This window comes from Lathamus discolor, chromosome 9, assembly GCF_037157495.1.
Source record: "Lathamus discolor isolate bLatDis1 chromosome 9, bLatDis1.hap1, whole genome shotgun sequence".
NCBI classification, from domain to species: domain Eukaryota; kingdom Metazoa; phylum Chordata; class Aves; order Psittaciformes; family Psittacidae; genus Lathamus; species Lathamus discolor.
Window position 1 is genome coordinate 20,408,205 of NC_088892.1, and position 15,157 is coordinate 20,423,361.

Genomic DNA, 15,157 nt, shown 5'->3' on the forward strand with positions numbered 1-15,157 from the left:
AGAAGATAGATAGTTTGTCTGACGGGACATGGAAACACGGGAGCATCCAGTATCTTGTTCCCATGCATTAGCGGATCTTCCAGAACACACAAGCCTTGTTACCATGTGGCTGATTTTTGCTTTGCCTTTTCCAAGTGAAGCTTCCAGTTTGCCAGCTGTCAAATCTAAACGGGAAGAGATTCCAGCCCCCAGGAAACCTCAATGATCTCCATCACACGGGGACACCCTGGACCTTTCAACCTCCCTTAAGCATCCTTCTCCTTGCTGTCAGCATGGCTCAGCCCTGGCTCTTGGGGACACTTCTGTGCTCAGTCCAGCTCCCAAAACTGACTTGGTAGATGGTATTCCCACAAAGGTGGGATCCGGAGCTGGCTGCCCCACTGCCACATGGTGAGCAGAAGGAGGTTGTGCTGGTTTGGTGTGTCAGTAAGGTACCACAGATGTGCCACATCAGTGCTTCGGGTACTCCTGCTCTCAGCCAGTGATTCCTGACGGGTGGATGCTGGAGGGATGCGCAGGTGCAGAGGTTCCTGCTCTGGGGCCTGATCCAGGGTCACTCCTGATCCAGTGTCGCTCTGTGCATGCCTGGATGCAGTGCATCCAGTCCCTCTTCAATGGCTGCTCAGCTCCTATTGTAAGGTGATGATTCAGCTGCCTGCATGATGGTCCACAAGCCTGGTCTGCACTGAGTTAACATTTTCTCCTTATTTCTTATCTTTATTTTTTCTTTCACATCATTTTCCTTTGCATTTGTACTCTTCTCCGCAGTGTGTATAAATCTAAAGCCTTTTGAAAAGGTCATTCTAGTCCTCCAGAAGCATCATTTCAGGGTGGCTTTGCTGCATAGTTTCTTAGCTGAGCACACTCCCAGCTTTGGGGGATGGAGATGTCTCTTGTGCTGAAGCATCCACTGCAGACAAGCCCCAGAAGGCCTCGGTGGAGAAGCACAGCCACTAGGTCAGAAGAGAGGACCATCTGGTGCTGTATCCTGCCTCCTACACTGTGCTGGAGTAGGTGCTTGGGGAGGGATAAAAGGAAGGGCTTGCAAAGAGTGAGCCTTTCCTTAAAATATCCTCCCTAGGCTGACAAAGGTTAATTTAAGGAGTCCTTGAGCCTGGCATGGTGACCAGCCCATCACACCTAGTGCTGGACTAACCCTTTTGAGGCTTTCCACAGCCTTTTTAGATCCCTGGGTGCTTTTAATGTGTTTCTGCCTGATGTAACTGCTTTGATTTCTCATCTGTGACATGAGGTGATGCTCCTGGTGAAGTTTGCATCATGGTTTTCACTGCAGCATGCTCACATATGGACAGTGATGGCAGTGATTTGAGGAAGAGGGGTCTGTGTTCATGCCCATGCGGCCATGGAGGGTGGTGGCTGTACTGGGGGCAGGTGACTGTCATGCACAAGGCATGGGTGTTCCTTTGAAGCAGTGGTGTGGTGGCTGCTGCCCTTTATGTCTCTGATGAAGACACCCTTTGCTTTGCGGAGCTGGAACTTCATAGAATCCCAGCCTGGTTTGTGTTGAAGGGACCTCAAAGCTCCTCCAGCTCCAACCCCTGCCATGGGCAGGGACCCCTTCCACTGGAGCAGCTTGCTCCAAGCCCCTGTGTCCAACCTGGCCTTGAGCACTGCCAGGGATGGGGTTCAGCTCTGCCATCCCTTGTCCCCTGGATTGTGCTGGTGGAGGTGCAGCTCAATCACTCTGTACAAGTGGGGTTTGCAAGCGCCTCCGTTCAGTGTGTACTGGGAGGCTTGCATGTGGCGGATGGAGGTTTGCCATCAGCCTATTGACAGAACAGGCTGAGAAGCCCCGTCATCGTCCTCAGGATCAATACATCATGTCTTCCAGAAATGCAGGCGTTATAGACCTAATCTGATTACTGATCTTTCCTCCAAATGAAACCTGGTTTTGACTGGCTGTAGTTACGAGCTGGTGCCCAGGGTTCGGGGGATGCAGATGCTCCCATGCAGCCTCCGGTCACAGCAAGGTACCAGCTGTCCCCACGGGCAGGGGACACAAAGGACCTGCAGCAGTCGAGGGTATTGAAGCTTTCTGCCATAAATATTTTAATGGCTCTTTTGTGTTGCTCCCTTGGCACAAGGAATGGCTGCCCCACCTGAAATTACACTCTGCAGCGTGCCAGGTTGGTGCAGCAGCAGCAAGCGTTGTTCTTGCGCTGAGATGGCTTAAGGTGAGTTTGGTCCATGGGCAGCATCAGTGCCTTTGCAACAGGTACCCCCAGTGAGTGTCTGTGTGTCAGGGCAGGATGCGTGAGCAGCTGAAGGTGGTTTTGGTGCGTACAAAGGTGTGTTCAGCTCAGCCCTGCTCTTAGAGATGACTGTTACACAGTTAGCTTCTGCAGTGTATCTGGGATCAAAACCTCAGCAGGTTTTGCACTTTGAGCAACCAAGTCCCTAAGTTTCTTCAGCAGCTGAACTTTGCGGGTGTAGAGAAGAAGGAATTTGGTGGATGCTGGATGTGCTTTGTTCCTCACATCGGGAAAAGGTCCCCATAGGTCTACGTCTGTGGCCAAGCTGTAACCTCAGCTATAAAGGTGCAATTGCAGCATGAGGCTGTTGTGTGCTCTGCAGCCCTGGATGACTGCGGTGGACATGAGTAGAAATGTCTCTTACCATTGGGCCCCTTTGCTTTTCTGCCCTATGAATCTTTAGGAGTCCTTGTTATGGGACCTTGGTCCCTGTAAGCCAGCGTGCTCTGAAAACTCACCTGTAGGGAAGAATGATCCCTTAGCCTCAGGTCCACGGGGAGGAAGCCACCAAGTCTGTGCTGGTGGACTTCAGTGCTGATCCCGAGACCTTCAGCTCTTTGGTGCATCTAGAAAGCAGCCGTGTGGGTTGTGGAGACCTTTTCTTTCCCAGCTGTCCATGTTGGTCCTACACCATCCAATGGTAGGGTCAGCAGGGGTTTTAACACCCTCCCTTTGATGTTAGCTCTTGCTCAAACCATGGACACCACATCAGCCTGATGGATGGGGGCTGCTGGGGTCTTTTCTGCCCTTTGGCATCAGACATGCTCACTGCCCTGTGGTAGCACCGTATCCTATCGGTACTTGTGTCTGTGCCCATTCCCAATGAGGAACTGAAGCTGCAGGAGACACAGTTTGCTGCCGGCTACCAAAGAGTTTAGTGTCGAAGCCAGGAAGCAGCCTGAGGACTTGGCTGTCAGTTCTCTGCTCAGACCAGGTCCTGGGGATAAGCTTTCGGTGAATACAGCAGGCCTTGTTGGGGAGCACAATGTCCCATTCTCTGCTTGTCATGGACATGCAGTTCAGCACGGGATCTCCACCAGCATCACGCTGCCTGGCCAGGGGCTCTCTCTGCTCTTCCATTCACGCATTTGTTCCTCTTATAGATAAAAATGTTATTTCTGTTGTCAAGGATTCAGCCCTTCCTGGCTCTGCTTCCCACAAACACCATGTAAACACCGCTCTGCCTGTACACAGCGTCCTGTCCTGTCCTTGTGCAGGTACAGAGATGTGGGAGGGTGGATGCGGTGATGAGGAATGAGGATCCTACTCCAGGGTATGCACTCGTCAGGGAAGCCACTGCTTGCACATGATGCAGGTGGGGTGTGATGCATGGGAAGATATGGGTTGAACCCTGCTCTCTGCCGTGCCCTGCCCTGCTCCTTCCCAAGGGACAGGCACTTGGTCACTCGTCTCCGTGCTGTGTGACAGCCCCCTGCAAGCGTGCTGGTTACTGCTGGGTGGCACTTTGCAGGCAGTGTAACCCAGTGCTTCTGCTCTGATAACTCCCTCTGTCTTGCTTGCTGGACGTGGTGTGCTGATAGGGAGAATGGGGATGTTCCTTGTGGATTGGGTTGAGTCCAAAGGCTTTGGGAATCGTTCGGTGAGAAAGAAGGGTGAGGCTCAGCCACTTGTCCGAGGACACGGTTGTGGTTTAACCCCAGGACACAACTGAGCCGCACAAAGCCGCTTTCTGCCCTCCTGGTGGGATGGGGAGAGAATTGGAAGAGTGGAAGAGAGAAAACTCATGGGTTGGATAAAGACAGTTTAATAGGTAAAGCAAAAACGATGCACGCAAGCAAAGCAAGGAATCCATTCATCACCTCCCATGGGCAGGCGGGTGCTCAGCCACAGCATCGCGCATAGCAGTGACTTGGGAAGACAAACACCGTCACCCTGAATGTCCCCCTTTTCTTCTTCCCTTATCTGCATTGAGTGCACCCAGCAATGGGCTGCAGGGCCTCTCTGAGTGCTTTGTGTGGGTATAGCACTGCAGACTGAGTTGGGGGGCACATTGCGGGGTGGTGCATTGGCTTCCTCAGACAAGACTGTTTCTGTTCCTTGCCCCAATAAATGTTTAATTTTGCCAAGTGGAGCAGCTTCAGCAGGAGGAGCTGAAAGGGCTGCTCCCTGCACTGCACTGGGTTCATGGCTGGGGCACTCTCTCTAAGGGATTTCCTTTCCCTTTCCTGCATAAAGCAGATGAGATGCGGATGGCTTAATCCTCACGCCCAGCCTTGCTTGTTCTCCATGGGCTGTTCTGGGAGGGTCACACTGATGCTGGCCTCACACAGGGGCCCCCCAGGCACCAGACCTTCCTGTAAATGCTGTTGGTTTATCATTAGCCTCAAAGGAACAGGAGGACAACCAAAGGCAGACACTGGCTGATGGCTAGCCCAGAAAGGCACTGCGAGAAGTGGAAATAGGTTATAACTGTGCTGCTCCGCAGGCTGCCTTGGCACCAAATAAATGCTGCTTCGCTGGGTGTAGACATCGGAATGGACAAGCAGCCGACAAGAAGCAGATCACGGAGGAGCTCAGTGTGATCCTTTACCCTTCTCATTTGATTTACTTCAGTTTTGTTTCCTAGACTACGGCAGCAGCCCTCCTCTTCAGAGCTGCTATTCTTCATTCACAACAAAGCCATCTCCAAATGGATTTTATGGCTGCAAACAATATTTGGGCAGTGCTGTGAAGCGCAAAGCGCTTCTCCATCGGCTCGGCAGATGTGTGACACAGCTGCTGTCTGCAGATGCTGCGGGACTGTGAAGTTTGGAAAGGGAAAGAAAACAATAGTTAGCAAAGAGCAAGGATCTTCAGTGTTCGTTTGAGGTTTATGAGAGGGATTTGGACTCGGACTGGAGCTGTCCCCTCCCCACCCTTTGTGGAAGTCCCTCCGTGCTTGAATCCCCCCAAAAGGGAGGATCGCTGGCAATGAGCATCATTCTCACAGCTGCAATCTGTGCAACAGCCTCAAGATACGGTCCTATGGAGAGGACCCCACAAAACGCTGTGGGCTGTGTAAGCCAAACGATGGGGACAGGGCTGAGTCAGCAGGTTCCCTGCTGAGCCACGTTAGTTTTTCTCGATGAGGTACGGAGCTCTGTATTTCCCCTTTGTCTTGTCCCTGCTTGGCTCCACGCATCCTCTGAAACTCTGTCATGGCAACGGTCTCCTCCATAGAGGAGTCTCTGAATGTAATAATTGCAGCAGCATTTTGTAAATACCCAGGTTAGAGCCTATATCAAAGGTGTTACTACACTGTTCTAACAGTTTATCATTGAGATGCTGCTTGGTTTTAGTAAGACCCTAAAGCCTGAGGTCATACTGACTGTACGGGGTTAGCAGTGCGGTTTGGGATGCTGTAACGCAAGGCGGTTCAGGCTGGATTTTATAGCAGCACAGCTCTAGTCTATAGTAGCTGATGATCACAAAGCCTATTTTAAGAGGAATGAGTGGACCTGCATGAAACCTGGACTTCCTCTACCTTGTGCCAAGGGAGATGCAGGCTGTGCGGTTCATAGCCAGTGTGGGCTGTACCCTGAGGTCTTTTCCGTACTGTCCCAAGAGAGTCCTCCAGATAAGAACCCCCCAGTTTGCTAATGCACATCAACTGAAGCCTTGTTTTTATCCGTGCCCCACTGCTTTTCACTGCTCTTTTTCCAGAGATTCGTATTTGAGGACAAGGGTCATGCTTCTGTAGAGGATTTATAGCAGCATCCCACTGATGTGCCTCAGGCACAGCAACACGCTTGTGAATCTGGTGCCAGCACTTGATTTTCCCTAACGTTTGCCCAAGAGGTTGGGTTTGATGGCCAAGGAGCAGCTCTAATGAGACCACAATCAGCCTATTGTTGTGCCTTGACCTTACCAAAGGGCAGTTATCCTGCTCCTCTTGTCGCTTGTTGGATTCTCCTACACTACAGGAGATGGGAAATGTAAGGGAAATGCTCCCTGAGTCTTCACTGCCTGAAGTGAAGTACTCCCACCTAGTTGTTCCTCAAACGCGTTATTTTGGGACGGCTCGGAAGGGGCTGGTTTTCTGATGGGGCTGAATGCCCTTTTCCAGAAATGTCATCCCTGGGGAAGCAGGTTGGAGCTTGGAGCACCCTGCTCTAGTGGAAGGGGTCCCTGCCCGTGGCAGGGGGTTGGGACTGGATGAGCTTTAAGGTCCCTTCCAACCCAAACCATTATATGACTATGATAAACTGTAGGTGAGATGTGAGCAAATAAGCACTGCACTCTGGGGTTAAAACATGCATTTTTGAGATTGTATTCTTTTCTATAAAGCGAGGTTTGAAAATATTTGTGGGAAAGTGCTTTTTTTTCCCCAACCATACTTGTCTCCAGCTTGTTTTAATGCTTTCCCAGCCAGTTTCCTTGACAGCTCTCAATAAACCGGCACATCCCTCCCATATCACTGCAGAACCAGAAACAAAAGCCTCATTTACTTGTACACCTGTAGCTGTGATTCCTTTTACCGCTGAGCACTTGAGTCACACAGGGGTGTTCTAGTGCATGGCCAAGCCATGGGGAGGGAAGGCAAGCTGACTTCACCGCAACTACAAAGGCAGACAGGCTGCTGAACAACCCCACGCTGTTCCGAGGCAAATAAGTGTGGCTGTGTCTTTGGTCTTGTATTTTCAAAGCCCAGCGTGTTTAATGCCATCTGCTTCATGTGTTGGAGCCCCTGAAGTTATTAAATATGCATTTTTATCAGTGTGAAACTATTGACCTGGAGAAAGAAATCTACTGGTAGAGGAGAAATCTGTTTCTGCAGCTTGTCCTCGAGTTGGGTGAAGCAGTTGAATGTGCATGTTTGAAATAGCTTTGCAAGACAAACTTTCTTAGCAAGACCCATTCTGAGCCCTGTTAAAATGAAGAATGCTTCTGTAGATGCCAATTGATCCTTAGCAAACAGAAATCACATTTTGATCTAAAAGAGGGAAAACTGTGTGCATGGAAGAGCAGAGAGGAGCCCATGGCACGTGGGGGTGCGGGAGCAGGGTCCCCGTCACCTCGTGCACCGCTGGGTGCCCACCAAGGGCCTGAAAAATCCTTATATAAAGCTGAAGTGAGCAGAAGGCCTTTGGAAACAGTGAAATAGAATAAATACTGATTACGCTGGAGTGTGCTGAAGTATGCAGCCCGTGTCATTTGAAACAGCCAGAAGATTACTCCCTAGGGCCGACTCTGTGCAATAATCAGTGTTTAAAATGTGATTATCTGACTCTAATCTGTATAGATGTGCTTGCGAACCTTTATTTGCAGGAACAAGGTTGTTTCATTTTAAGCTATCATTCCATTTATAGATAAATGTGGACCAGCTCTAAGCATCCCTTGTGTTCAGTCTGGTTTGCGTTTCCTTCTCCCAGGTAAAACCACGTGTAACCTTCCATTGCTGCTGCCATGGTCAGTGTGCTCAACGTGGCATGAAACCAGCCTCTCCCATTATTTAATTAAAAAGAAATCTAATAACCCAAAGCCAGCACAGCCTTTCCAGTGCAGATGGAACCGTGAGTTCAGAAGCTCATTTGCTCAAAATTAAAGACTCTAACAGTGTGAAAACCCAGCCTTGTTCGCAGCGTGGCAGCCTTGGATGATGCTGATGCCAGCAGAATCCTCAGCCCATTGCACTGCCAAGGTTAGGGAGCACTGGGGGAGTGTGCAGAATAGGGAGTAAAGTTAGTAACTTCAAAATATAACAATTAACATTGGATACACCCTGTTGAGCACCCAAACTCCCTTAGTACATTTGCTAGAATGCATTAACTGCTGATTTATGGCATTTGCCCTGTTGGAGTCATTAGAATCAGTGGTTTCTAGGAGATCCCTATGTCCTTTGTTATGAGATTTCATGTACAATTCAGGGAAGCTGCATTGGGTTCAAGTCCCACCTTTGGGTGAGCACATTGATAAGCATTTGGAGTTTTGCTTCCTTTCTGACTTCTGCTTCTGCTTTCCCCCCACCCCAGAAACCACAATTCCCATCTGTGCAAAGGACATCAGCGATGATTTGATGAAGGAGTTTGCTTTTCTCTCTGGTGAGTACAGTGAACTTCTCCGTGGTAATTAAATACCCCAGACAAACTTCCATGCTATTCGGCAAAATGATACTCCGCACGGGATATTATCCATCAGGTAGCCTTCAGTGCCACTAGAAAGGTTGTTAATAAAACATTGAGGCAGTTTGGAAGAGCATATTAGGTTTCTGTTTCAAGCCATGCAAAATGCTCTTACCTTCAAACACTCAACACATTAACAAGGGTTTTGCTTTGAAATGGTTTTCTGTAGGTTCCAGATTTGTCCTTGTATTTCTGCCTTCTTTTGCTGTCCCATGTAAAGTACACTCAGTAAATAAAGGAAATACCTGGTACCTAATACGTTTCTTTCTAGCACGTCTGTATGTGTGTTGTGCTTGAAATCAGAGGCAGGACTCTGTAATGATGGCAGTGTGTTTCCTGACCTAACCTGTGTTCCTGGGCTTTGCTACTGGCCCTCCTCAAAGGCAACCCAGGGAAGCATCCTTGTCGTTATTCCAGGTGGCCGAGGGAAGGACAAGGCTTGGATTATCACCCTCCCTGACAACGCTCGCTTCAACGAGGTGCCCGAGGAGATCGTATCTAAAGTCCTGACATACCTAACGTCAGTCCCCAGGTATGTGGCTCCCTTCTAGCTCTTGTCTGTGATGGGCAAGACCTGTTTGGGTCAGGCAGGGGATCTTCATGGTAGTGCCATGCATTATCTTCAGCTCTCAAGGGAGAAGATGGAACGATGCAAGCCCTTATGGTGTCCAGGCGTGGTACTTAATGTGCCAGTCACTGCAGGGTAAAAAGTGGCCATCATCCCTCTGCCTTGTCAGCCTGCATGTATCATAAATTGAGTTTATTAAGTTTCTAATTAACAACAAGCTTTCCTTAAGCTTGGACATGTGTCACCACTTAAATATGCCGTGCTGCCGCAGAGTAGTGTTTGACATGTACAACTAGAGAGTCATTACAGTGGAAAAAGCAAAATGAACCCAGGGAAGGGACTAATTACAGGGACAAAGCGTGTGGGGTCCCCATTCCACGCGCTGGCTCAGCAGCGTGCCACAGCTCCCATGTCTTGGGGTTAAGCAGCCTGTGCCAAGTACTTAGATTAATGGCCCTCCTATTCCTTGTTGCTGAGCCTCGTGACTCAGTTACCTGGAATGCTTAATTTCCTTGAATAATGCCTGTTTTGGCAAATTTCTTCCTGCAGGGAGAGCAGGTTGACAGCAGCTCCATGGGAGCTTTCCATCAGCGGCTGCCTTGGAAGATGTAGGGAAAGGAAAAGAGCCCTTGGTTCCTTTGGCCTCTTTTTGGATGGACTCTGAAGTCCTGTGGACATCTGCACTTCCCAGCTCTGCCCGGTTTCTCCAGGGCTTCTGGAAACACCCTGGCATTAGCATGATGAGCAGTCTTGCTGTCCCTCTAATAGGTCCAACTCAATCAAGAAGCTAATGAGAGCTGTGAGCTTGCGGTGATTCAGACACGTTCAGCATGTTTATAGGAGAACCACTTCAGTCATGCCTCTCTGCTCCTCCTACCATCATAACAGCCTGCCTCAGGACCTGACCATCTTGGAAACGATGGAAGGCATGGCCTCTGAGGAGTGGCTGAGACCCTCGTGTTTGCACTGTTAGGAGAAAAGGGGGCTGAGAGACAACCTCATGGCTCTGTGCAGCTTCCTGAGGATGGGATGTGGCCAGGGAGATGCTCTTCTCCCTGGGATCCAGTGAAGGTACATGTGGGAATGGTTTAGACTGGCCATTAGGAAGCATTCGTTTCCTGAGATGGTGGTCAAACACTGGCAGAGGCTTACAGAGAGGTGGTCAATGCCCCAAGCCTGTTAGTGTTTAAGGGGCATTCGATCAATGTCCTTAATAATGCTTGAACTTTTGGTCAGCCCTATAGAGGTCAGGCAGTTGGACTAGATGATCGTTGTAGGTTCCTTCCAACTGAAATGGTGTATTCTAATGCCATTTCTAATCCAATTTCTAATTCAATTTCTAATTCTATTTCTAATTATTCGATTTTGTTCTATTCTGTTCGATCCTATTCTGTTCCATTCTGTTCTGCTCCATTCCATTCTGATCCATTCTGCTCCATTCCATTCTGATCCGTTCTGCTCCATTCCATTCCGTGTTGTTTGACTCTCCAACTTGCTGGTATTTAGAGAAGCTCTGCATGTTTCACTTAGATCAGGAAGTGCAGTACAAAGTGATTCAGAACCGTGGCTGATAACACGGAGTAGTGACACAGCAAAGGGTGCTGGTGGCTATAAATACCGCTGAGTTTCAGTACTAGGCAGCCGGTCCTGCTGTCCTGCTCTGATCCCACCAGCCACGAGGAGTCTCTCAGTCCTGTGATAAACCTCCCAAGTGCAGCCTCCGGGATCTGATTTCAAGTCCTCCTGCAAAGCATCCCAAGCCTTTATTTTTAGTCTGATGAGTTCTACAACACACACAAAATCGAGGGGAAGGGGAAAGAAGTGACAAGAAGCTCCCGGAGAGAAATAATCCTCGATTATATTCTCTGTCTCCATCGTTCCACTGCTGGATGCAGATGAGCAGCCCTTGCAGCCTTAGTGAGAAAGCATTGATTGATTTTCATTGTCGGTCTAAAAGGTACATTGTAGGACTGGATGTCTGATAAACTGCAAGGCCGGGCTTGCTCCAGAGTAAATTCAGCGTTTCCCACAGGAGGTTTCAAGGCTTTTGGAACTTTCTTCTCTGTGTCTGTAAGGGAACTGATAAAAGGAGAAGAGTGTGCTTAGAGGTAGCTGAGTATAACCTTGTCCTGAGTAGATGGCATATTTTGGCATGCGGTTATGAATGGACAGTGCACTACAGCCTCGCTGCCTTCGCTAAATTACTTGGATTATAGGTTTTTGCCTTCGGGTTTTATTACGCTGGCAGCAGTGCTGTGTGAACGCTACGGCTCTGGGTCTGGTTTTACAATGGCAGCCTGTTGGGAAATCACAGAATCCCAGATGGTTTGGGTTGGAAGGGACGTTAAAACTCCTCCAGCTCCAACCCCTGCCATGAGTGGGGACCCCTTCCACTGGAGCAGCTTGCTCCAAGCCCCTGTGTCCAACCTGGCCTTGAGCACTGCCAGGGATGGGGCAGCCACAGCTTCTCTGGGCACCCTGTGCCAGCGCCTCAGCACCCTCACAGGGATGAGCTTCTGCCTAAGAGCTCAGCTCAGTCTCCCCTCGGGCAGGTTCAAGCCATTCCCCTTGGCCTGTCCCTACAGGCCCTTGTCCAAAGCCCCTCTCCAGCTTGGGAGACAGTGGAGGTTGGGGAATTGTTCCACCTAGAACGGAGACCTTTAAAAGCTTTAGGATGGGCTGAAAAAGGTTTTATTTTCCCTCAAACAAAGGGTTCCTTTTCCCCCCTTGCACCCACCCAGGTCATTTATCTCATGGAGGGGGTGAACAGAGCTGTCAGAAACCTGCATTAGTTTCATGTTGCCAAAACTATTTTAGCTGGCAAAGGTTTTGGCTGAAAAGCCGTGCCCGGTGCAGCTCACGGTGTGTAACCTCACACTTCCTTACATGCCAAAGTTCTGTGTTCAACCCATGTGTGAAATACACCCTCAGTTTTGCCTGCTCTTTTGTGCTGTGCCTCAATAGAGTGTCTAAATTCACACGCAGCCTTTGCACTTTGGGTGTGATGGTGGAGACCCTAAAGATGTATCTGTAGGACGGAGCTGGGTGCCTCTGTATCTGGTGTGTCAGTCACTTGTCATTATGAGCCAGAGGGAATTCTGTGTCTTTTCCTCTTGGCACAACCTCTAATTCCTTTTAAATGTATTTGTGTGGCTATCACATGCCAGAGCAGGGAGATGTGCATCGAGCGAGAGCTCCTGCACTGCGTTCATGCAGTGTAGCTGCCAAGTGTTGTCTGCCATGCGATACCTCTCAGTGATCCCCCATGTGTTTTCACTTGCCAAACATGAGAAGTACCAAAGCCGGTGCCTGCATGGGGCTGTGCCCAGTGCAGATACCTGACCCAGCGCGTGTACTGGGAGCCTCTCTGCAGCAATAGGGTAGGGACATGGCACTAGCACATGGGATGTGTTATCCGGTTTCAACATCCACTAAGTAAATGTTGTAGATATTACCTAGGCCTCCTGTAAATACACTCACATCAGAGGACTGGGTTACAAGCCGGCGTACCCTTACCTTTGTGCAAACATGATGCCAGTTTGTAACTCAGGCTGCCCTGGGGTGTATATCGTCATGGTTTGAGCTGGTTGAGCTGTGCTCAGTTAGCTGGGGAAGGCAATGTTTGATTACAGATGGGTAAGGATCTCACTGCCAGCCCAGGCATCCCTGGTACTGCTGCCTTGGCTGGTGAGGATGGGGATTTCAAAGCAGTTTAAAGGCTTTGGGTGTCAGAGGGATGCCAGGGAACCTGGGCATGCAGAGGGTGTTAGAAAGTGCCTCCTACTGCTCACCCCCTCTCCAATGGGGCCTTGGGAGGTGCTGGGGAAGCCCTGACAGCCTATTCCAGCCCCAGTTCCCCCTCTCCCCTTGCCAGGCTGGCATCCCTCTTCCCTGGCGTGATGTCTCCTCTATTGCCTTATGCCGAAGCAAATCATGGCTTGCTGTAACCTGGGCAAGGAGGTGGCAAGTCCCATCGGAAGGAAGAGCTGACCACAGAGGGATGTACATCTTGGAGCAGTGGCTGCTGCCTCCTTGGACCTCCTCAAAGGTCTTCTCCAGACCAGTGTGGGTTCCAAGGGCAAGCTATTGTCTACACTGATGTGTGTCTGCACTAATGTAGTGTCTCCACCTCCTGCACGGTTCGAAGGTGATGCTTCACCCGGGGCTCACCCTAAGGTGGGCTTCCCAAATTTCCTGTTGGAATCTGCTCAGGGAATTGTGGCAGTGTCACACTGTGGCTTGTGTTCCGTGTTCTGGAGTGTTTTTTGGGGAATAGAATACCATTCCCTTAAGATATTGTGTGGTTATTTGTATTTTCTTATCTCACAGTCAACATGAGTCAGACACCAGGTTTATCCTGATCCTGGATAGAAGATTGGACACATGGACATCGGTCAAAATGACTCTCCAAAAAATAGCCGTAAGTCCTCTTTAGTGTTAATATCTTTTAATGTACTAAGTCATCGTGCCCATTACATATCACTTTCAAGAAATCACTGGGAACCAGGAGCAATGATGCTCGTGCTTTCTCCCTAGGTCATAGTTTGGTATATGGCACTATAATTAACTCAGGAACAGCTCTATGCCCCATTTGAGTGTGTAAATGAGCTCTTTGAGTATTAACCGATTAATTTGCTTGGTTTTGTAGTTCTTCATAGTGGTTCAAATGGGGTTTGTGCCCTGTTCTGTGCTTTTGATGGTGGCGTAATATATGTTCTTTCTAGACACTGGTTATTAATGAGACTATGTTTTATCCAATTGTCAGTGACTGAAAGTGTTAGGTTCTTAAAACAGGCTTCACAAGCATTTGTATGTGGGCATGGGTGGCAAAAGCTATTTTAACTGTCTATATATGCATTCATGTATTTTAAATATGACATATGTTGAGGTGCTACACATCATCAGCACATATCCTGGCGGAACTTACCTCAAAATGAGCTTTTTGCAGCTCAGCAGTGCACTGTGTGCTGTGAAATCAGAGCATGGGGTTACAGCAGTGCATGCACGTGTAGGAAAGTTGGGTTTATAGGTGCATGGGTAGGTAGGAGCCAATAAATGCTTTTCCAGCCAGCCCATGCCATGTGGGTAAGTCAATGAAAATATTCTGGGTGTCTTATAATTGCCTTTAATCATGGGACAGTTAAAGACATTGGTCCATCTGATGGAGAATGAAGCAAAAGGTTTATACTGAGCAAAAAAAGCTCTTACCTCATCGTGGTTAGATCTGATAAAGTGAAATCTTACACTGTTTTAGTATGTAACACTGGTCCAGCTGAACTTGGTGTTCAGAAACTCAGGCTTTGATGGTGTTTAGCTGATGGGCGTCCTGTGGAAGGAAGAGGGGGTTACCTCTTTGCAGTGTGCATAAGATGCCTCTGTCGGTATTTTGGGCTCTGGTTTCCCTGGATGTCGTAAGCTGAATTTCCAAGCGTGGTTACCATGCCATCAGGGAAGAAAGAGCTTTTTAAAAGTACTTCTTTATCGGGAACATCAAAATTCAGTTCCGCTGCCAGCGTTCGCTACTACTGAGAGCATCTTTTAAGGATGATGCGGTTGCTTTGCGTAGTTTGGAAGTTTCAAATGGGGGGGGGGGGGAACAACCCTGTCCTAATTTGTGGCTTCTACAGAAGTGTCATTCATTTTGTGCTTAATAAGGAAATCTAATTATGGGGTGACCTTTGAGCATCCACCCTATTTGTGTGCCTGTGTGCACTGCGTGTCCATGTAAAGGAGTGACTCTGCCTGGAGTATCGGGGCTGTCTGTGTCGATAGTGTGGAGATGCTCTGTGTAAAGGGGAGTGACAAGCAGGAAACCGATGTCCACTAAATCTTAAGACTTGGGAATCTTGCCTTAAAACCAGGGTCTGGTCTTTGTGTCCAGGAGGAGTTTAGCTGGACTTGCCTCTGTGCAGGTGACACAAAAGAGCACATCTTGATTTCTTTCTAATCATAAACGCATGCTGCGATAAAAAAGTCTTCTGATCTCTGCCTGAGTTTGGAATAAAGAAGTGCAAATAAGCTGCATTTCAAATGCACAGTGTCCTATTTTTACAGCATGTGTATATGCGATTGCAGCTCTGCTCTTGTGCATCTGATCCAGAAAAATGTAGGATCAGACCGATTTTTGCTTAACTCTTTATGTATGTCTCTAATTGCACGGGCAGAGCAGGCTCACGCTGGTGCTACGTGCATTT

General features: G+C 48.9%; 1 protein-coding gene across 3 annotated transcripts in view; it reads left to right on the forward strand.

Annotated features, from left to right (window-relative positions):
• MCF2 (MCF.2 cell line derived transforming sequence) overlaps positions 1 to 15,157 on the forward strand; it is a 62,767-nt gene that overhangs the window by 3,415 nt on the left and 44,195 nt on the right. For 2 of the 3 annotated variants that reach the window (XM_065689517.1, XM_065689519.1), the window contains exons 2-4: positions 8,246 to 8,314; positions 8,813 to 8,927; positions 13,293 to 13,383. In XM_065689517.1, coding sequence (XP_065545589.1) covers positions 8,246 to 8,314; positions 8,813 to 8,927; positions 13,293 to 13,383 — 275 coding nt within the window. Of the gene's footprint in view, positions 1 to 7,763; positions 7,787 to 8,245; positions 8,315 to 8,812; positions 8,928 to 13,292; positions 13,384 to 15,157 lie in introns of those variants that run through there. The other variant, XM_065689520.1, reaches the window with a different exon arrangement.